Source organism: Macaca thibetana, chromosome 14 (assembly GCF_024542745.1).
Source record: "Macaca thibetana thibetana isolate TM-01 chromosome 14, ASM2454274v1, whole genome shotgun sequence".
Classification (NCBI taxonomy): Eukaryota; Metazoa; Chordata; class Mammalia; order Primates; family Cercopithecidae; genus Macaca; species Macaca thibetana.
The window spans coordinates 99,324,292-99,348,485 of NC_065591.1; the positions used below are offsets into that span (position 1 = coordinate 99,324,292).

The window sequence follows — 24,194 nt, forward strand, 5'->3', positions numbered from 1 at the left end:
ACCAAAGAAATGAAATGGAATCATAAAAATAATCCAAAACAAGTGACAAAAAGAGGACGAAGCGAACAAAGAACAGATGGGAAAAGTAGAGAACGAATAGCAAAGTTACATATTTGAACCTAACTATATCAATAACATTACATATAAATGGTCCAAATACCTAAATTAAAAGGCAGAAATTATCAGATTGATATAAAAGCAAAACTCAACTGCAAGAAATGTTCTATAAACACACAGACATAAGTATGTTAAACATAAAAGGATGGAAAAAGATATACCATGTTAATGCTAGTCAAAAGAAACTTGAAATGGCTACATTAATATCAAACAAACAAGATTATGGAGAAAAAATATTACCAGGGACAAAGGTCATTTCATATGAAAAAGGAGTCAATCCAGCAAGAGCGTTTGAATACATGAGAAAAACTGAAAGAAGAGAAATAAACAAATTCACAATTACAGCTATAAATTTCAATACCTCTCTATCAATATTTGATAGGATAAATATAACAGTCCTCCCTTATCTGCAGGAGTTATGTTCCAAGACCCTCAGTGGAAGCCTGCTATCTTGGATAGTACCAAACCCTATCTATAGCATTTTTTTTCCTATATATACATACCTATGTTAAAGTTTGACTTATAAATAAGACACAGTAAGACACTAACAACAACAACTAATAGCAAAATAGTACAATTACAACATTATACTGTAATAAAAGTTATGTGAAGGTGGTGCCTCTTGCAAAATATGGTAATATTTTCAGAGCATGGTTGACCATGGGTAACTGAAACCTCAGAAAGCAAAACCACGGATAAAGGGGGACTACTATAAACAGAATCGGCAAGCACATGGAAGACTTAAATAATACCATCAACTAACACGCCCAAATGGACATTCATAGAACACACCACCCAACAAGAGTAGAAAACACATTCTTTCCAAGTACATACAAAATATTTCCAATATACACCATGTTCTAAGCTATAAAGACAGTCTCAATAAATTTAAAGGAATTCAAGTTATATAAACTATATTCTTTTATCACAATGAAATTAATTAGAAATCATTAACAAAAGTCTCTGGAAAATTCTCAACTACAATATTTGGAAACTAAATAACACACCTGTAAATAACCCATCGGTCAAAAATAAGACCAAAGGAAAACTATATAACACATGTCTGAACTGGTGGAATGCTGCTAATTTAGGGGGAAATTCATAGCACTAAATATTTATATTAGAAAAGATCTCAAATCAATGACCTCATCTTACACCTTAAGAAAGCAGAAAAAGAGCAAATTAAAACAAAGTACAAATAAATTCAAAAAACAATAAAAATCAGAGTAAAATAAATAGAAAATAGAAAAACAATAAATTCAATGAAACCAAAAGCTGATATTTAAGGCAATAAAATTGATAAACCTATAGCCTGACTGATCATAAAACAAAGACACCTAAATTACTAATAGAGAAGTAACAGCACTACACTTTGTAAGCACTTTACAAAAAGATATCCAGATGGCAAATAAGCACATAAGAGATGTTCGGCATCAGTAGTCATTAGCCATTAGGGGAATAAAAATTAAAACCACAATGAGCTACCACCACACGTCCACTAGAAGAGCCAAAATTTAAAAGACTGACCATTTCAAGTTCTTACAAGGATCTGGAGAAACTGCAACTCTTATACACTGTTGCTGATCATGTAAAATGGTACAATCACTTTGGAAAACAGTTTAGCAGTTTCTTAGTATTTAAACATACAGTTACCATATGATCTAGCTGCTGCTCTCCTAGGTATATTTGTCCAAGAGAAAGGAAAGCATATGTCAATACAAAGACTTGTACATGAAAGTTCAGAATTGTACATAATTTATAACAGCCAAAACCTGGAAACAATCTCAATATTCACCAACGGGAGAATGGAAAAACAAATTGTGATGTACCCACCAATAGTATATTACCCATCAATAAAAAGGAATGAACTACTGACATATGCAACAACATAAATTAAGCTCACAATAATTATGCTGAGTGAAAGAAGACAGACCAAAATAAGAGTGCATAACGTATGATCCCATTTACATCAAACTCTAGAAAATGCAAACTACAGCTGACCCTTGAACAACACAGGGGTGAACTGCCCTGGTCCACTTATACACAGATTTTTTTCAGCCAAACGTCAATCAAAAATACAGCATTCATGTGATGCAAAAACTACAGAGTGACATTTTCATGCATGTGGGTTCCAACTTGAGTATGTACGACTTTGGTATACTTGAGTGGTCCTAGAACCAACTCCCACGAATTCCAAGGGACAAATGTAGTCTATAATAAAAGAAAGCAGATGTGGTTGCCTAGGAGTGGAGAGCAGGGGTGTGGGAAAGCAGGAGAGAGAGATGATGAAAGGGCACAAAGGCTTTTGGGGGGGTGATGGTTTAATGAGAATACATGCATTTCAAAATATACCAAAATGTACACTTTTGTATATTTGCAGTTTACTATATGTCAATCATACTTCAAAGTTTTTTAACCCTCAAAGGGAGTAATACATTTTAAAACTAGAGTATAACTAATTTGTCATAATCTTAAATATAAAGGATATATCTGATATTATTAGTTTTCCTGAATTCCCAGATTCCATAATATTCTATGAAAATTAACCTTAATCATATTTTCTACAAATTTGGTTTTCCAAATCAAAACATGATCTACCAACAATATATGGAAATTATTTTTAAATAATTAATTCCTCTGGGAGGGGAATCTTTTAACAGATAGACAGCATTGGAATAAAAAAAAACAATCTCTACAGAAAATCTATAGTAGCCATTTCTTCCCATATTGTTGAAAGGAAAGACAATACTCTGGTGTTTAAAAAATCTAAAATATGTGAGGTAAAGCAACACTAGAAAGTAACATATTTTCACTCCCCTCATATTCTTTCAGTCTACATTTTAAAAAACAATTAAAATGAACAGTAGGGACACTGCATTCATGTAAGCAGGAGAACATTATTGCTTTTTATATGCATCCATGGGCTGAGTTATTGCTTGTTTTATTAGTTGTACTTTTTTGTATGGAAAATATTTTTCAGTACTTTTTCAAATTAAATGCTAAGGTACATGTCATTTTCATTGTATTGCAAATGTAATTTACCAGAATTTCTGGCAATCTAATCATATCTCTCTTTTACTTACTAATCAAAACAACTTTTCTCAATTTGCATTCTTTCCCATTCAACTTTCCAACATTCCCTGCTTTAAAAACTTATGTTTATGTTTATTATGTGGAATTATAGATATTATATTTTTACATGTATGTATAATGCAAATTAAATAACCACAGTTCGTGCCCTTTCTAAAGAGCACCAGTGCAATTATTCCCCTATGAAGTCGCTTTCTCCAGGGTCTGTCTCTCAAATTCTTGTTTCCTAAGTGAGAAACTTCTTGGCTTCTTTTCCTTCTGCTGTTTGTACCTGACCAGGTTTTTCTTTCCAACTAAATTTATGTCTAGTTCCTCCATTTCTCATCTCAATATCAGCCAACTGAGAAACCAAAGAATCGAAGAAAGGTTCTTTAGGATAAGCAAGCGATTTACTCAGTATTTCTACAATCTTTTCTGTTATTCCAGTAGATGCTTACTATAATCCAGATGTAGAACAAGTTCACACATAATCTTCTATTGAGCTCCATATCTAGAAATAAGTCACCTTGCAAGCAACCTTAAGTTTGATAGGATCAGAAGAATCAAAGACCAAGCCATCCATCAATCCATCTCCTTCTCTCAAGAAGAAATGTTTCAGGACTATCAACACAAACTACTATATCAAATGTCAACATGGCAATAGATTCACACCTACTAATAGATATGACCAAAAATAAAAGTATAAATACCTAAAAACAGGGTACTAATCAAATTCTCAGTTTCTAATGCAAGCTTCTTATGAAGAACTAAAAGTTGTTTCTTTATAATACCAACACCAATCATAACTGACTCTCTATATATAGATCAAGAGGATCACAGATATTCTGGGAATCATGTGTCAAAAAAAAAAAAACACTGGCATTAAGTCATTAAGAAAGAATTCCTAAATTTTCTCCCTTGCCACCTACAATCTGTAGCCACACTTTTCCTTTTGTTTTAACTATTTCCACCCAAAGCTAATCCTTCTACTTTTATAAGTAAACTGGACCCCACATTCACCCGCATTAACCTCAGGGATCTTGCTCAGTTGCCCCATCTATCATCTGCCTATCTGTCTTGCTTCTTCTAAAATGGATACTGACTCTTTTCCATTAAACATGTTCTAGTATAAATACACTTTCCATCTCTACCATTCCATAACTCTTAATAATTTAGTCTACTAAAATCTGGCTTCTATACCCTCTTTTATGTAAAAAAAAAAAAAAAAAAAAAAAAAATCCCAGATTAAGTAGCCAAAGAAGTTTGTTATTATCCATCCAAAGGGCACATCTTTGTCATTTTACTTTCCTCTTCCCCTCACTTCCCAGGATGCAAGTTTAGAGATTCAATCAAGGAAGGCCAATGAAGGTAGCTGAAGTCCATTTAAAGCCCACACATTTTCAGACGATAACTAGAATCTCAATGGATCTTTAAAAGTGGTGATTTCCATTGTCATGAAATGGAATACTCCACACAAGTTTTTTTAGTATTTTCTAACAAGAATTAAATTGTTTATTAGTAGATGAGGATAAATGACAAAAAATATACAAGAATTCTGAACATCTTTTATACTAGTAATTTCAACATTAACAGTTACTTCTACACAATATAACAGTAATAGTTGTCAAGTAAAGACATTTAAATGAATGTTGTTGAGCACAAAGTAAATGAAGAAAATATTATTCTATTTTATTTTGTGAACACCACAAAATAAAGACACTGTTCTACAGCAAAAATCAGGGAATGGGCTCTTCCTTTCTTTCCCTAAGCATTTATAACGATGAGCAAATGCTTTGAAAGAAACATCACCATGACACCTGCAATTATCCTGCAAAAAGAAAGAAAAAAAAAAAAAAAGCCCAACCATGTCTCAATTTCAAGAATTACTGCTATATTTCTGAAGTCCTTTTTGTAATTAATTTCCAAAAAGCAAACCCTATTTTCACATTAAAATGTACTCTTTGAAACACACACAGAGACAGAGGTTGAAAACCTTTGAGAAATAAGTAATTAAAAGAGCTCTAGCCCAATAATATTTTTAAAACCTGCAATTAGTCATGCATAGTATAACGACATTTCAGTCAATGACAGACCACATACGACAGTGATCCCCTAAGATTATAATGCTGTATTATTACTGTACCTATTCTATGTCATGTTTAGACACACAAATACTTATCATTGTGTTACAACTGCCAACAGTGCTCAGTACAGTAACATGCTCTACTTTGTAGCCTAGAGGCAATAGGCTGTACTATATAGTGAAGGTATGTACTAAGCTATACCATCTAGGTTTGTGTAAGTACACACTATGCTGTCCACACAATGACAAAATCACGTAATAATGAATCTGCCTAACAACAATTTCTCAGAATATATCCCCATTGTTAAGCCACATATGATTTTATTATTCTTGTGCCGGCAGTGTTCACAGATCCCCCTTATTATTTTCTTACCAATTGCCCTCATATTTGCTTCCTTGCTTAAAGATCTCACAACTATACTCAAAGTCTTCAGAATCTAGCGTCCTTTGCTTGCCCTTCTGGGCTACAGTAACAAATTGCCAAGAATGACATCCAAAGGTTAAAATATTATATAAAAAGGGTTAGTTTCTGATATTAAACTTGTAAAATCAAAATTAAAGACTTCTCATTAATTTTTGTTCACATTACATACTACTCTAAGTTTGAAATTCCTGGAAATACTTAGCCAATATATTTTCTAACAAAAGAAAAATATATGCAAAAGCACATTTCATTTCTAATAAAAAGTTTAAGGTTCTTAACTGCATAGGCCACTACAGTGGATGTTTTTCTGCTAGTTAACATAATCGCAGGGCCTAAAATGAATAAAGGAAAGAGTGACAAATTTGAACATATTTAAGAAAGAATGAATGAAAAAAGAAAAATAGGAAATTACAAATGATGAAAAATCTATTTGCATTACATGACAAATATAAAGAGCTCTCACAAACAAACAATAACTCAAAAAGAGGGCGAAACATATGACTAGTTAACAAAAAAACTACAAATAAACAACACATGAAAGTATGGCAAACTTTACTCATATTTAAAGAAATAAAAATCAAAGAAATAGTCTGTTTCTCAATTACACATATGGCAAACATTTTAAAAGTTCAATAATGCTATCAGCAGGAAGTAGGAGAAAAGTCATTCCCATATATGACTATAAGAGTTTAAATTGGTTAATACTGCAAAATATGTAAAAAGTAAAATGCATGTACTCTTTGACCTGACAGTTCCACTCCTTGGAATGTATGTTACAGCTATATTTAAATAGCATGCAAAGATACACACAAAAAATTAAATGCGGAATTGTTTCTTAGAGCAACAAACTGGAAACAACCTAAAATTCCATCAATAGGAAACTAGTGAAAAATATTAGGTTATGCCTAGTTTTACAATGGAGTATTAAAGAGCCTTTAAAATAAAAAGTGTAGGTACATATGGGCTAAAGTAAAAAGATCTTTAAGATATTGGGGAAAAAACCAAGATTTTTGAATGGTATATGCATTGTATAGCTATTTAACACATATACTAAATACATCATATGTAAGTTTTTATATGTTTTTTATAAAATTTTATACATTAAATTAAATATATATATTACACATTTTCAAATACACTAAAAAATTTAGAAAGACACTACTAACACTGTTAACCTGGCAAATGGGATTAGGGTTAGAAGTGACATGAAAGGTAGATTTACAGTTTCATTTTATACTCATCTATGTTTTATATTCTTGTTTTATACTCTTCTGTCTATATTGTTTAAATTTTATACATATATATTTATTAAGATTACAAATGGCATGTTCTAAAAAATAATACTGGTGTATATAGCAAGAAAGTTAAAGATATATAAACAATACATAGAAGTAAGTAAAAACCAATTCAACTAATTTTTCCAATCATGACCATTCATATAAGATAAAGATGATTTGTAACAACTTACAGTCTGGTAGACTGACCCATGATATATGGTAATATCCATTTTACAAGACACAAAGTTATTTCCTAGTCCCTCACTGAAAATTCTTCCCTTCTTGCAGCTTATCTTTTTTCCTCTCTCCTATGCCTCTAAACTGATCAACTTTTCTTGTATTCTAACAAAATTACTCTCATGGAGCGTATCAATAACTTTTCCATAATCAACGTATAAAAGAAAAAGATTTTTCTTTCCAAGCAAATTCAAGGTTCTCCATTTTTAACCTTATCTGAAAGCAAGCTAAATAGACATCAGAATACAGAGCCTAAGTTCTACAAATAACTAATTACATAATAATATCAATAGTAACAATAACAGCTAAGATTTATGGAGCCCTTACTAAGTGCCAGATATTATGCTAAGTTTTTCATACACATTAACTCACACGACAACCCCATGAAATAGATCCCGTTGGTATCCTGGTTTAAGATAAGGAAACTGAAGCACAGCAAGGTCAAGTGTCAACTCTTACGAAAGGTGATAGACCAGGAAATGCTTAAGTGTTATACACAGGATTGCTAGATAAAATACATGACACTTGGCTAAATTTGAATTTCAGGTAAATAATTTTTTTTTTGCATACATATATCCAAATATTACAAGGAATTTATTTTTTATTTTTAAAAAAATCTGGAAACCCTAGTTACATAAACACTTTGTAAGTCATAACCTGAGTTCCCCTCAGTTTCTGCATCTGCAAAATACAGGGGCTCAGTCTATTTCTTCTAGTTCTAAATCATTTCTATGATTTTTTTCCTAGTTCTAAAATTCATTAGTCCTAAAACTCTCTAGAATTCTAGCATTTTATAAAAAAATGCAACATATTCCCAGGATAATGTTCAGACAAATGAATAACTTCTAACAATCTTTCACTGGATCTTTCTAGGCATTCTTCAAGGTCCTGTCGTCTTGGTCTCCTACTTTACAACCACTATACATTCTCAGGAATCTTTTTTTTTTTTTTTTGGATGATTCCTAGATTTTTTTTTCCCTCTCTAGCCCATCGCAGAATTCATAGAAAGCTTCAAACCCTCTGTACTATCAAATCAACACAGCGAACAGAAAATACTGTCTTCAAAGGAAAAATTACGTGTATACATACATATATACACACACATATATAGCTTTTCGTGAGTGCTGTCTTCAAACCAAAAAATTATATATATACACACACACATACATACACAGCTTTCAGTGAGTGCCTATATTATAGTGTATCTATCAGAAGCTTACAACTTAAATAAGACATACAAATATGCAGCAATCAGACAACCAGTTGGAATACTAATTGTGTGGTATTACTTTGCAGACATGTTGCTTAGCTAGAATCACAGAAGGCAGCCTTCAGATCATCCAAACTCTAACCCAATCCTAATGGTATCAGGAAATAACAGCCTCATTCCCGTAGCGACTGGGAACTGGAAACGGTCTACCACCCAGGGTACCTGGAGTGAAGACTGGACAATTATATATGCACACAGCCTTAGACACTAATCCCTGCCATGTTTGTTTAGTCAATACAATTGGATTTCTCCTTCCATTTCCTGGGAGGAAAGCCCTGACGTGAACCAGAGTCCATTTGACTGGGGCTTAATCACTCAGTTCAGATTTTGCCAGCTTCCTCCCACTGAAAATTACACACTGAGTTTTCTAATCCACTGCTTCAGATGGAGTCATTAACAAAAGTGATTTATCAGACTCACAACCCCAAACCACAGTGCTTTTATCTGCTACAACCACGGGTTTCTATTATTTCCTAAAACCTCTTCCTTTAGTGTCCCACTCATTTGGTGCTATTTTAAAACATATTTTAATGATCATTCAAGTGTAAGTTATTACCCTTTGGACACTTGTTTTTATTTTTTTTTGTTTTGTTTTGTTTTGTTTTTTCTGGCTATCTCCAACAGGACCAGCAAATTTCTAAAGCAAATTCTCTTAGGTTTAGTCCCGTTCAACCTGGGTTTCCTCATCTTCTGACCCATATTATTAAATGTAAAATATAAGTGCAACATATATTTTACATTTAAAACTCTAACATTATCTTTAAAATCTGTCAACTGCCCAAAGTGGATTATTTCTTTCTCTATGCAAAATAACAACCATAATTCATGCCCCCCTCTGCAAGATCTCTGGCATGTATGTGTCACTTTATATGTGGGCTGTGGCAGCATGTTTTCCTTTTGTCTCCTAGACTTCCTGTAGATATGCAGTATTTATGATCATGATTATACTCAACAATAAGATAATTTCCTTAGAAAGTAATAGCATTGGCAACAAAATCTACCAAAATATCTCCAGCAGCACATACATTTAAAACATTAACTCATTCAGTTTTTTAAATTGCAAAGAAGCAACATATTTTGAACAAATATAGCTACTGAATTCTTTCAGCTCTTTAAAAAAAAACCTATGAAATAAAATGCAATCCATAACACAATACTGCATTGTTAAATCTGCATATCTTACCCCTTCTATCAATTTTAAGAAATGTGAGACCATAATCATAGCTAATAACTGATGTTCTAAAAATATAGCTCTGTTCTTTGAACTCTCTGAATCTTAATATTCACTTATTAGGTTAAAAAATGACAAAATACCCAGCAAATGTAGACTTTGTGTCCTGTAGATGTTCTTTTTTTGGAGGGTCACCTCTCAAGTCTTCATCTTGTGATTTTTCTCTTGTATCTTCTGGAACATGCTGGTATTCATCAGTACTGGTTTCCAGTGGCTTTTGATTTGAATGTTTCTTGCCTCCTCTCCCATCAGAGCGACTCCATGATGTTAATCTTTCTTCACTGTTCTCGGTGGGTTTTCTAAAACCACTACGCAAAGAGCCCTGAGCTACCAATGCTGAAGATGAACTAGGTGGTTCAAATGTTCTGCCCTTGCTGTGAAATGACAGCTCTTCATCATCAGAGGGTCTTAAGAATTTAGCTCTCAAATTGCCAAAAGAAAACTCTTGATTTTGCCTTGGGTTAGATTCTCTTCCACATGTTTCTAAAGACCCAGGTCTCTTATCCTTTTCATCACCAATAAATTTATCATTATTGCTATTTTTTGCAGTATCTGTTGTAGCGTATCTATCCCTTGAACTGTTATCATATTTTACTAAGTCTGATTTTCTACTTTCCTGACAATTTTGTGCTTTATCTGAATATGTGGGTTTCCTCCACCGCTCCCGTCTATAATCTTCTCTCGTGGATGCAGCTTTTTCAGCATCTTCTAATTTCGACTGAAATATTTCCATTGACTACAAAGGAGAAAAATTAAACAAGATATCTAAAATTAGGAACGGCTCAGTGACTTGCACCCCACGTACCGCACGACTCACTGCCAAGTGGCACACTGAAAAGCCCACTAAGGGGGTGAAAGAAGACCCATACAATCAACCTACACTGAAACGAATACTTTTAAAAGCCTTGTGTAAACAATTAAAAATTATTAAATAACAAAAAAGATTCCAAAAGGATGGCCAGTTAGACCAAATGCTCTGCACTAACACAAAGTATAACACAGAAAACAGTATAAACAAACTTTTCAAACAATAATTAATTCCTACTGGTTGTGAGATTCAAGAGGTTAAACTGCTAAAACACTCTCTCACAGAAAAAAAAAAAAAAAAAAAAAGAATAGTTCAAGAACAAGAAAGACTTGGAAATAAAAAATCATGTGTCCCAAAAAGCTGTACAGATACACCAAAAGGAAGAAAAGAAAGTGCTGAAAACTAAATGAACCTGGAAATTCTCTATATTTTAGGAAAAGGTAGTAAATAAATGTAAGTTATAAGAAAAAAAAGACACAAGAACAATTGATTCTAGAAAATCTAATATGCATTTATTAGTACTTCCAGAAAGATACAGCAAAGATGATGGGAGAAAAGCATTAATTTTAAAAATATATAAGAAAATTTCCCCAGCCAATTTCTCAGAAGGACTCATCCAATAGCCTTGGGTGGGTGAGAGAAAGAAGAAAAACACAGAAAAAAACCCTAACACCAGAATCTCAAAACTCAAGGGAAAAAAAAAAAAACCTTTACAAGGACTACAAGGACTAGACCGGAGAAGGAGTGAATAAGTGTGAGCCTGTATATGGATAGGGGTAGATAAACAACAAATTATCTACAAAGGAAAGACAGACTTACAGCTGTTCATCTATAATAATAAATATTAGAATGAAGATTAAATTTTGAAAACAAAATTAAGCTATAATTCTATATAGAGAATTCAATTCACAGTCAAATTATCCTTCTTTGGTATGGGCAAAAGAAAATCATCTTCAAAAATGCAGGGAATCAGGGGGCATATCACTAGCAATTCTGAGGGAAAAAATTACTCAAGATGATTAAGTCACACCATAAATGAATTAGGGCAAAGATCTCTGAAAAAAAGAACAGATGCTAAAAACCAAATGGCAAATGCACTGGTCAAGTTTAAATAATTGTTCTTGTAGTTGCAAACTTTAAAACAATTTTCAAGGAAAAGATGCATCATACATAGAAACAGAAAGTAGGAAGGTAGTTACCGGAAGGAGAGGGGATGGGAAGATGGAGGTCAAAGAGTGAGAAGTTTCCATTATTTAGGATAACTAAGTCCAGAGATATGATGTACACCATGAGGACTACAGTTAATAATATCACATTATATACCAAAAATTTGCTAAAAGAGTAGATTTTAGGTACTTTTACCACACACAAAAAAGGAGAATAACTATGTGAGATAAATGATACACCAATTTGCTTAATTCTAGTAATTATTTCCCTATGTATATCAAAACATCATGGAATACATACCTTAAACATATACAACATAAATTAAAACAATAAAAATTTAAAAAACAAGCACCTTTTACTCAACTTTGAATACAAGGATACTTAAACATGATACTCTTAATCCTAAATGCAAAAGTCATTATTTAAAGACAAAAAGACAAGAATACCGGCTTCCAATCCTGTTACCAAAGTTCTAAAATTATAACTATTTCAAGAAAAGAAAGTTTAAATATTAACAGAGAGGAAAAAAGCAAAATAATTATTTGCATATAACTACCTTCCCACATAACCCAAAATTTTAAAAATTAGAATAATAAAAGTTTAAAAGAAGGGCTGAACAGCACCAACACCAAGTCAGAAAACGTTTTTAAAATTCAATTAACCTCAATGGCATATGCATAATAAATGCACAGAGAAAAATACTGAAGAGCATAAATAAATACTCAGTGTTTTGGGATGAGATGACTCTATATTATAAAGATACTAGTTGTCCTTAATTTATCTATACATTTAGTTAAATTTAAATCAAAATTCCAAAAAGTTATAAATTTGTAACAAATTTTGGAAAAATGTTAATTTCTGTAGAGCGTAAACTAAATTTACTAAAAAATAAACATATAGGAAAGCAAAGCTAATATTTTAGTGACTAATAAGTCTCTTATAGTGACTAACACATAGTAGGTGTATATTATTTGCTATCTGAATAATTTACTGAAAACCACAATAATTAGAACAGTATGATACAAATTCCAGGAAAAGATAGAAAAATCAATGAAACAGACTTGAGAGTAAAGGAACAGACCCATGTATATAAGAAAATTTAATGTATAACAAATGTGTCATTTCAAATTAGTGAGAAAAAAAATTCATTCAATATATAGTAAACAACTATATAAGACTTATAAAAAGTTTGATGCCTATTTCATATCATACACAAATACATATTTCAGAAAAATTAAAGATAAAACATAAAAAATAAAACTGAACAAGTACTCAAGTAAGTACAGCTGCACATTTTTACGATTGTAGAGTGGGGAAGGCCTGTCAATGAATTATACCAAGAGTATTAATTCATGAAAAAATAATATGAGGGATTTTGATAGGTAAAAATATTCAAAATTTATCCATAGCAAATTACCAATGAAGTAAAAAACAAACATGAAATTGAGGGGGAGAAATCTGAACAGATTTATTAAAAAGTTTTAAATCATCCCAAAAGAAAAATGGGCAAATAATATCAATAGTCAATTCACTAAAAAGTACAAATGGCCAAAATAAATGTAAAAAAAAATTCCAATTCGACCGGGAGCAATGGCTCATGCCTGTAATCCCAGAACTGTGGGAGGCCGAGGCGGGCAGATCTCGAGGTCAGGAGTTCAAGACCAACCTGACCAATATGGTGAAACACAACCTCTACTAAAAGCTAAAAATACAAAAATTAGCCAGTGATGGTGGCAGGCTCCTGTAGTCCCAGTTACTTGGGAGGCTGAGGCAGGAGAATAGCTTGAACCCAGGAGGTGGAGGTTGCAGTGAGCTGAGATCGTGCCACCACACTCCAGCCTGGGCAATAGAGTGAGACTCCATCTCACACAAAAAAAAAAAAAAAAAAAAGAAAGAAAAGGAAAAAAAATTCCAATTCACCAGTAAACAAATGTATAAAAACAAAAGCAAAACTTAAAAACTTTGCCAATCACAACAGCATAAACTAAAAGGAAGAATCTTACTGTTGAAAATTATGTGATAAACAGATATTTATAAGTATAATTTGTTCATTCTTTCTGTAGAGAAACCTGGGAATATGTACCTTGGTTTAAATGTCTATATCCTTCAACAGGCAATGTCATTTTTGGTAATTCACCAAGAAAAATATGCAAAATGCATTGGACATAGTACAGCGCTATTTAACAGGGGAAAGGGAAAGCATATAAATGTCCATCTACTGACAAACTGATAAATAAAAAAGCCTGTAAATATATAAGAAAATATTAAGAGGTCATTAAAATGTCTGTATTTACTGGCAACCAACTATGTGTACATTATTAAGTTTAAAAAGCCAGGGCATATTCCATGAGTCTACTTTAAAACTCGGGGAGGCCGGGCGTGGTGGCTCAAGCCCGTAATCCCAGCACTTCGGGAGGCCCAGACGGGCAGATCACGAGGTCAGGAGATCGAGACCATCCTGGCTAACACAGTGAAACACTGTCTCTACTAAAAAATACAAAAAAACTAGCTGGGCGAGGTGGCGGGCGCCTGTAGTCCCAGCTACTGGGGAGGCTGAGGCAGGAGAATGGCGTGAACCCGGGAGGCGGAGCTTGCAGTGAACTGAGATCCGGCCACTGCACTCCAGCCTGGGCGACAGAGCGAGACTCCCTCTCAAAAAAAATAAATAAATAAAATAAAAAAAATAAATAAAACTCTGGGGAAAATATCTGGAAAAATATATTCCAGAAATCTTACTACTTTCTAAACCTGCTTTCCTCCGGCAATTGAAGAGAAAAAAAGAAAGAACATCAATAATTATTGCAATAGAAAGATTGTCCAGAAAAATGGGGAAACTGTTTCTAAAATATATAGTGCTGCATAGTTTCACTAAGAGTATATATATACTCTTTAAAAAAATTCCATAAAGTACCCAAACTGTAGAATACACCTAACTCTGGAATATACAAAACTTTCAATGGTGGTTACCTCCAGAAGTGTACCATGCAGATTTCCAGCATTGTTTAAATTTTCTCACAATGAGAAAATGTTATTTTTACATTAAATACACCCACATTTAAGCTTTATATACTTAAGTTTTACATTCATTATGTCAATAAAAATATGACACATGTTTAATAATAACGAAAAACAGAAAATTACTTTAGTATAAAGGCATGAAATTTAATATTAATTCAATTCTTCATGGCACAAAACAAAGTTAAAGGCACTTAATTTTTCACCTAATTCTGAAAATAAGAGGCATCTCCTTAATACAGATACTCACCCCATATCTTTCGGCTACAATGTCCTCAAAGTTTCTATTTTGTTTCTCAGCTTGTTCCTTCATTCTTAGATAAGACTTCCTTAGCCAGCTTAATCCACCATCTTCTACCACTGAAACTAAATTCCAATACTAAATATTAGTTATACTTTTAATGTGGTTATCATACAATTAATATGTATTGCTTCTATAACAACTTCTAAAATACAAAAATAAATATTTTTCTTTAAATATATAAGTGCATTTGGAACTCAACATATATATATTTGAGTGCCTATATATGTAAGTCACAGAGTTTTGCCACTAGGAAGAAGGAAAAGATAAACAAAACTATCTATAAGAAAACTGCAATCTAAGAGAATAAGAATAAAAGGACATAATTAATTACAATAAAAATAATGTGACCGCTATTATAAAAAGATATAACGGGTTTTCAGAAAATGAAAAAAGTAAAGGTTTATTTCTAAGTGGAGGTCAGGGAAAATTTCACAAACCGGGCTCAAAAAAATGAGTTGGGTTTCTATTTCAAAAAGGTAAGAGTAGAGAGAACATTCCAAGAAATAATTAAGGAATAAAAGGACACACAGAGGGACAGGGCGTGGTGGCTCACGTCTGTAATCCCAGCACTTTGGGAGGCCGAGGCAGGCGGATCACGAGGTCAGGAGATTGAGACCATCCTGCCTAACACGCTGAAACCCTGTCTCTACTAAAAATACAAAAAAATTAGCCAGGCATGGTGGCGGGCGCCTGTAGTCCCAGCTACTCGAGAGGCTGAGACGGGAGAATGGCATGAACACGGGAGGCAGAGCTTGCAGTGAGCCAAGATCGTGCAACTGCACTCCAGCCTGGGTGATAGAGCTAGACTCCATCTCAAAAAACAAAGGACACACAGAGAAAGGGAGAAGAAAAAAAGCTACCTCAGCTGCAGAACAAAGAACAAATAAGGAAGCTATGGAAGATAATGCCAAAGTGGATGTTAAAACAAATTATTTTACTTTAGTCATAATTACCAACCATGAACATTTGAAGGCCTTCAACAAATTTATTAAGCTGGCTTTATTTTCTTCTTTACACATCACACTTTGGATAGTGTAAAGAGGAAATCAAATCAATTACTTAAATAAAAATTCTGTTGCTGATTTTCCTTGCCCCAGAACACGACTGCTTTTAAGATCACCCCAGCTCTATAACCAACAAAAATGCACACACATTAACCCCAAGACATATACAAGAATATTCATAGCAGAACACTGCAATAATCCCAGCCTGGAAACAACCCAGGAAATGTCTACCATCAGTACACAGGACACCCACATTGTGACATATTTCTAAAATATACTATTTAATATTATACAGCAAAAATAATGGAAAAACTACAACTATATACAACAATATGGATGAATCTCAAAATGTGGGCAAAAGGTGCTGGAAACAAAGGAGGACAAACTGATTTCTGGTGCTAGAAAACAAAATAATGGTTACCCTTCTGGTGGCAAGGTAGTGACCAGAAGAGTCACAAAGGGGGTTTCTGGGATGCTAACAAGATTTTTCAAACTGTGTGCTGAGTACACAAATGTTTTCATTTTATGAAAATAATCAGTCTGCTGCTATACACTTATGGTTTGTACATTTATGTACACATATAATATATATGTAATATATTACATATAATTGTAGGATGGTTTTTACATATATTGTAGGAAGGTTTTTCTATTCATAGTAAATATTCACTCAATATTTTTGAATGTTTTTATATATATGTCACATTTCAATAAATGTTTACTTAAAGAAAAAACAGATTTTTCAAGACTCAAATTAATTGCATTCAAATTAATTCCATTCCCCCATCAGATCTCAGATTGCTTTACTAAGCAATCTCTGCTAATATGACTTTTCTTTATAGGCCTAAAATATTTTGTACTTCAAAACCTAGATCTCTAACTAATGCAACGATTTTCACTTTTTATTCAAAAGCTTATTTTACTCTTGCTTTTTTGTTGCTATTTATATAGTTGATGAGTTCAAAAATAACTATGTAACCACTTGAAGAAGTTAGTCTAAATCTGCAATCTACACAGTGATAAGTAAAAGAAATCCACAGTAATAAATACCTATATGAATGTCTCAGCTACATAACTAAATTGTTTATTCCATAGAATTATATGTGAAACTGATAAAATGCTGATGGACATAGTAAAAATTTCCTGAACAATCACCAAAATATAATAGTACAGAGAAAAAAAAAATCAGAGAAAAAAGTAAGACTGTTTTTATTCCTCTATGTTGACATTTATGAAGGAAATCCAATGGCAGTACAAATTTTCAGCCAATTCCTTCACTAGTTAAAGCCATACAATTTTAGAAATATTTATATAATAACTTCACCTTCAGTTGACAATATGTTCTATTTCAATAGTCCTATCAATCTTATAATCAGAGATGGCAATAATGAAGCCTTTTGGTAAGAAAAAAAATCACCAAATTTAATATTTAAAAAGGGAACAAAAAATACCAACTTGCAGTACCATCCCGAAATTCAATTAAAAAAATTTAGTGAATATTTATTATGAATATAAAAACCCTCCTACAATAGGAAGTACAAACAAGAATGTACAAGGCCGGGTGCAGTGGCTCACACCTGTAATCCCAGCACTTTGGGAGGTCAAGGTGGGTGGATCAGGTCAAGAGATCGAGGCCAGCCTGGTCAACATGGTGAAACCGCGTCTCTACTAAAAATACAAAAATGAGCTGGGCGTGGTGGCGTGCGCCTGTAATCCCCGCTACTCGGGAGGCTGAGGCAGGAGAATCGCTTGTACCCAGGAGGCGGAGGTTGCAGTGAGCCGAGATCGCGCCACTGCACTCCAGCCTGGTGAGAGAGCGAGACTCCACATGCCCCTCCTCCCAAAACAAGAAAAAAAAACACACACATGAATGTACAATAGGAAGTACAAACATGAACGTAACATGGTTCAGGTCCTCTATGCTGAGAAAAAGATATATCAAATAATTATATAAATTCACTGATATGTGGCACTTTACACCTAGATTTCAAATCTGTTATTTATAAGTAAAAAAAAATTAAGAAACTTCCATCATATGCTTCCATCATAACTCAAAGTTATACTGTTACAGACAAAATATTAATACAACCAAATGAATCTGGGCTATATTCCCCAATTATCTCAGAAACCAGATTAACATAAAAATAGTGATAAACTAACTAACAGGAAACCTAGATTTTAGTCTTGCTGCTACTATTAAATATTTGTAAAATCTTATGTATGTCATTAACTTCTCTGGACCTTTGCTCCCTCATCTCTAAGATAAGGCAGCCGATTTAAACCACCTTTCAAAGTCTTTTCAACTCAGATTCTAGCAGAAAAAGCCAAAAAATAAAGAGGGGGAAGAAATCAATAGGAAGAACAAAATCACATCGAAGGAGTCTGTAAGCAAGAATTCCTACTAACTACATGGTAATAAAAATAGTCTTCCACTAAAGAATCTAGAGTAACCAATGCTAGACTAGCAATCAGAAGACCTAGGTTCTAGTACTAACATGACTACAGGAAAAATTACCTAGTCACTCTAAGCCTTGGTTTATTGAGCTATAATATTAAAATAACATCTACACTGCTCTCCTTTACATGGCTGCCAAGAAAAAAGCTGATATATAACTGTGCCATATAAACTCTAAAATTGTACAAATATTCCCATTACTAAAATATGACTTAAAATAATTTTGTATGGGCTCTGAAAATGATTAACCTACTTTTCCACTGAATTCTAAGAAAAAAAATCAAGATTAACACATTAATTATTGAAAATATGTCACTTCAATCACTACAAAAACCTGTTGATAAAGCCTTCCCAAAAGATTTAATCATAAAAGTATTTGACATTATCATCATTATTGAGTAGTCACCATATTCCAGACACCGTGCTAAAACATTTTCTAATTTAATCTTCACATTAACTATATAAGATAGGTAATATCATTATTCCCTATTACATATTAATAAATCGGGCTCTGAGAGGCCAGAAAATGTCTCCAAAATTATGAAGCTAATTAGTGGAAATGCCAACATTCTAATCCCAAGTACACTGACTCCAAAGTCTAGTCCTTTAACAATAACACTATGTCACCTCTACCTTCTTAATACAGATATTGTAATACTTTTAGATGCCTAACAGTTCCACTCCTACCATTGGTCTACATAGAATGACAACACTATCTACATACGCAGTAAAACCTGTCAATCATTTTTTAAAACTTAATTTCAACTCTGGGATCTTAGCCTCTGACAGAGAGAAGCTTTCTGCCATTTTTTCTGCTTCTGAATAAACATAAGATGGGAAAGAGAAGTGGTAAAAGCATGATATGAACAGGAAGGGAGAAGGGCTCTCTAAAAGCTTTATGTAAGGTCATTTTCTCCTAGAATCTTTGATTCTGCTGTTTCAGTCTGCTAAAAGATACCACCTAAAGTAAAATTCCGGATCTTCTCCACTCAGTAAAGAACCTGTCAACTGGCAAGATCCAAAGATTGGGTTTGTCAATTCTAGGTTTTCCTCAAAGAAATTTATTGACTGTCCTCTGACATTAAGGATGGTAAAAGCCTAGATCATAAAAACAGCCCTACATAGTCATGGTTGAGTGAGCTAACTTATCACTCCCCAAACTTTTAAGTTTCTATGAAACAGTATTTCAAAGAGAACCTTGTATGACTACAGTTACTATCACATAACTCAGCAGGGACACTTCTGCCTGAAGTTGAAAGACAAAAAAACTGTTAACTATTACCAATAACGTTAGTAAAATTGCTAAACTAAGAAGGGACGTGTGAGGTGACTCTACTTGTCATTTCTACATAAAATACAGAAGAATTTTAACAAATAACCAAAATAAAAATCCACTATGTATAAAAAGCAGAAAAACATCCTACTGATAAATCATTAAGACAAAAAGAGAACATCATAATTTATAATACTACCATCTGTATGCTGGATTAATTGTAATAAACTTTTGAAGTGTCAACACAACACTTAATGGGAATATAAGTATTTTTAAAATTGTGTTATAAAGTATGCTTATGTGACATTTAAATATTTTGTCTCCATCTGCTGGAAAATAATAGCACTCTCCTAAGGTCAATACAAATTTTAAGAATTCTAGAAAAGTAGGAAATTCTGAATATATAAACCACATCTTTAGTTTTTATACATTATTTTCATGAAATTTCAGACAATACTTTTACATTTTGTTATAGAATATAACAAACCAAATGCATTATTATGTACTCACAGAATCATACTTTATATTAATCCATTTTAAGTAGAAACTCATATATGAGAATATTTTCAAGCACAAAACTATGTATTTAATTAACTTGCTCCCAAATACATAATTAAGACAATCTTCCAAAATACTAATAATTTAAATTAGGCTTCCAAAGACTGCAAATTTTTATCAATGCTTTCTCATATGTAAACTCATTATAATATCAAAGACATGCCTGAGGCCGGGTGCAGTAGCTCATGCCTGTAATCCTTGCACTTTGGGAGGCCAAGGCGATTAGGTCAACGCTTAAGTCCAGGAGTTCAAGACTAGTCTGGGCAACATGGTGAAACCCCATCTCTACAAAAAATACAAAAAATTATCTGGGAGTGGTGACGTGCACCTGTAGTCCCAGCTACTTGGGAGGCTGAGGTGGGAGGATCACTTGAGTGGGAGGTGGAGGCTGCAGTGAGCCGTGACTGTGACTGTGCCACTGTATTCCCTGGGTAACAGAGCGAGATTTTGTCTCAAAAAAAAAAAAAAAAACCCTGTGTGTCTATAATCAAAATGTAGAAATACCTTTAGTAATTGATGACACACTACAGTCTTCGGGTGGAAGACCTGTCCCACCATCCTTCCAGTACGGATTCAATTCTCTTTCCATCAGTTTGGACTAGAACAAATTATTTTCAGAGGTGAAATTTCAAAAAATTAACAAATTATTAAAAATTAACAAATAATGAATCTGAGACCCAGTTAATAGTCATAACCCTGGACAAATCATTTAAAACATTCTTAAGACATGCTGTTCTGTAATTTACAGGAAATGTCTAAATTCACATTCATTCAATGTTTTTATTTACTGCCTACTGTATCTCAAAATTGTGCTAGTTGTAGAAGATTTAACTGTCAAAAATCCTGGTCAGCCCTTGCTAGCTTTTACTATAGTATGGAATACAGGCAATAAAAACAGACATGTGCTTTGAAGACAGAAATATACAGTACTGAGGATGCACAAAGAATTCAAATCCCTCTCACACTGAAGGATCAAAAACTTCCTATAGGAAGTAATATGTGCAGTCTTAGGCCTAAGGATGAGCAGAAATTAACTGCATTTTCTTTTTTTGTGGGGGGAGGGAACATAAAGATGTTTCAGGTAGAAAGAATAGCAGCATGTTCTTAAAACAACAGAGAAAGTGCAGCACTTTCAGCAAACTTAAAGTAATTCTAACTGGCTAAAACTTAGAACTGTGACTAATGACAAGAGATTACGTTGCAGAACAATCAGGGGCTGGGCCATGTGAGCCATTCTGAACTGCTGTGAGGGTTTCATGCTGGGGCCAAAAGAGACTCATGAACGTGATCAGCTTTATATCAAAAAGAGCAAACTGGGCTCTCAGCATGCAGGAAAGTCTGGAGAACAAGATTAGAGGCACAAGTCCAGTCAGAAGGTTGTGGCAGTAATCCAGGCAAGAGATGATAGTAGCCTAATCACAATGCAAGTGCCTCCTGTGTTCTAAGCACAATGCCAGGCACTGGGACTGTAATGTGTAAGGTGGCCATGGTCCTTGCCATTAAATAAATTGTGGTCTAGAGAAGGGGGAAAGACAATCAAGCAACATAAATATAGGTAAGTGAGATCAACGTAAAGGGTGCTAAAGAACTACATACTAATGATACCTAAGTTGACCCTGGGGAGTAGGGGGTTAGAAAATCCTTCCTACAAGAAGTAATAATGGCAAGAGGATGGCAAGAAATGGAGTGAGCTAAATGTCAGGAACTTTAGCTTCCAGGAATACAATATACTACTGAAAATTAAAATGCTGTGTAAAATTTGTTTTTAAAAGGGCTTTTTTAAATGTATCCATGAGCTGACGAAAAAGTAAAGAAGCTTCAAAGGACAAAATTTAAGTTAAAGGTTAACCTAAAGGGATATGCAAAACCATAAGGATTTGATTTCTTAGTCTGTATCAAAAAGGGTTCTGTCACCTCCCTTGTTAGTTTACCACAAAATCTTTCAATATCTATAGTCAAGGATTCTTCCAATGGTCTTAGACTCTCAAAAACATACACATAAGATACTCAACAGGACAAAAAAGGCTAGAATTGCATACTGAGGAGGACAATTGACAAGAGGCTAAACAAATTATGAGATACCATCTGAAAATGTACAAAAGATAAAGGATTTAAAACATAAAGAACTTCTATAAATCAGTTAGAAAAAGACAAACAACCCTAGTTGAAAAGTAAGCAAAAAACATAAATGAGCAGCTCATAGTATAAGAAATCTGAATGACCAAAAAACATGAAAAGACCTCTCTGATAGCAATCAGATAAATGCATTCAAAAACAATGAAATACCATTTCTTGCCCATTTATTAGGCTGATAAAAAAATAAAGTTTGACAATTACAGATATTGAGTATCGGAAAAGAAACATATGCTCCTGGTACAGTATAAACTGGATTCCAGATTACCAGGATTGTGTGATGTCCCTGGGAAAGTCATCAGCTTCGGCACTTCCTTACTTCTCTGGATTCATGCTTTTGCCTCATTTTTTGGTCTCTACAGATTTCCTATTGCTTCCTTACAAGCAAGGTGACAACCAAAAAGTATAAAATAAGCATGCTTATTTTACACTTTATCTACCAGAACTTCTAGATGTCTTGAAATGGAAGTATTTTTATGGTATCTAATTCAGTATGTACACTGAAACAAAAGTTGAGTAAGTTCACTTTCAATTTAATGATATTAACCTAAATTCAATGTTCACTCAACTTTATATATGCCCTAGATGTATAAATCTAGTAAACCTTGAAACTCACTTCCTACAGGAAATTTATTTTTCTTAAACTGATATATTTCATAGTTCTTCTCACTAATTGTATTAAATACTATAAAAAATAAAATATTATTTTACAAGTTAAACTGCATTTATATAAATGTCTTATAAGTTTATTAAAGGGAAATTAGAAAGTTAAAGCATTTCAAATATTCTCTTACCTGTTTAAGTGCTTGGGTTTTCTCTTGCTCTATTTTCCTCATAGTTTCCTTTTCAGCTTTGAGTGATGATGACGACACAGTCTTAACACACATAAAATCAACAGTCATCCACTCATCCCTCTGTTTAAAAAAAAAAAAGGCAGCCATTTCAATCCAAACTGATTAGAATTTAATAAACACTTGGTAATAAGGGCAGGGATTTTGGAGGCAATCAAACCTGAATCAAGTCCTACATGCCTATATAACTTGAAGCAAGTTTCTTAATCTCGCTATACTTTAGTCTCTCCTCTATAAAAAGGTATAAAATCCCTACCTTTCAGGATTGTTTTAAAGAGTAAACAAGATAACAGATCTAAAGCATCCAACCAAGGCCTGGCACACAGCAATCAAACTTAGTTCCTGTTCACCTTTCTTCCTTCACCTGTGGCTAACAGTGGACAAATTACATTCTTCCTTAGGCAGATGAACTACAACCCAAAATTTGTGAACTATTCAACTGTTAAGTATTGTTAAAAAAATTAAGGCATGAGGTGAAGGGAAAGAAAAACTGTGATGGAACTCTACTCACTATGGAAGGGTCAGACAGAGATAACAGTATAAGGCTTCAGAGATATAAGGGGAAAGTGCCACTTCTTATCAACAATCAAAAGCATGAAAGACTCTAAAGTACAAGAATAGAGAGGAGCACTGACTTTCTCACAGCAGAAGGGAAAGGGGGTTCTAAACATTCAGCAAACAGCATTACTGCCAAAATTATTCATAAAGTATATTGTTTTCAAAGTCTAATTGTTCTCCTGAAGAAATTTTAATCATCTTTCATTTTCATATTCATTTATTCTCAAAAGTTGATACTTCTTTCTTTAAAATCAAGTGGTATGCTAGGTGTGGTGGCTCACATCTCTAATGCTAGCACTTTGGGAGGCTGAGGTGGGAGGACTGCTTGAGCTCAGGAGTTCGAGACCAGTCTAGGAACAA

The 24,194-nt window shown here is 33.4% G+C and overlaps 2 protein-coding genes across 2 annotated transcripts in view; one reads left to right on the forward strand and one right to left on the reverse strand.

The window, feature by feature from the left end:
• ACAT1 (acetyl-CoA acetyltransferase 1) overlaps nucleotides 1-24,194 on the forward strand; it is a 976,528-nt gene that overhangs the window by 247,370 nt on the left and 704,964 nt on the right. The gene's annotated exons all lie outside the window — the stretch shown is intronic.
• The window catches only part of CWF19L2 (CWF19 like cell cycle control factor 2), an 808,601-nt gene that overhangs the window by 80,311 nt on the left and 704,096 nt on the right, over nucleotides 1-24,194 (reverse strand). The window contains exons 6-9 of the mRNA XM_050758687.1: nucleotides 23,220-23,339; nucleotides 20,797-20,890; nucleotides 14,949-15,064; nucleotides 9,792-10,444 (exon numbers count right to left, since the gene is read on the reverse strand). Coding sequence (XP_050614644.1) covers nucleotides 9,792-10,444; nucleotides 14,949-15,064; nucleotides 20,797-20,890; nucleotides 23,220-23,339 — 983 coding nt within the window. The remainder of the gene's footprint in view (nucleotides 1-9,791; nucleotides 10,445-14,948; nucleotides 15,065-20,796; nucleotides 20,891-23,219; nucleotides 23,340-24,194) is intronic.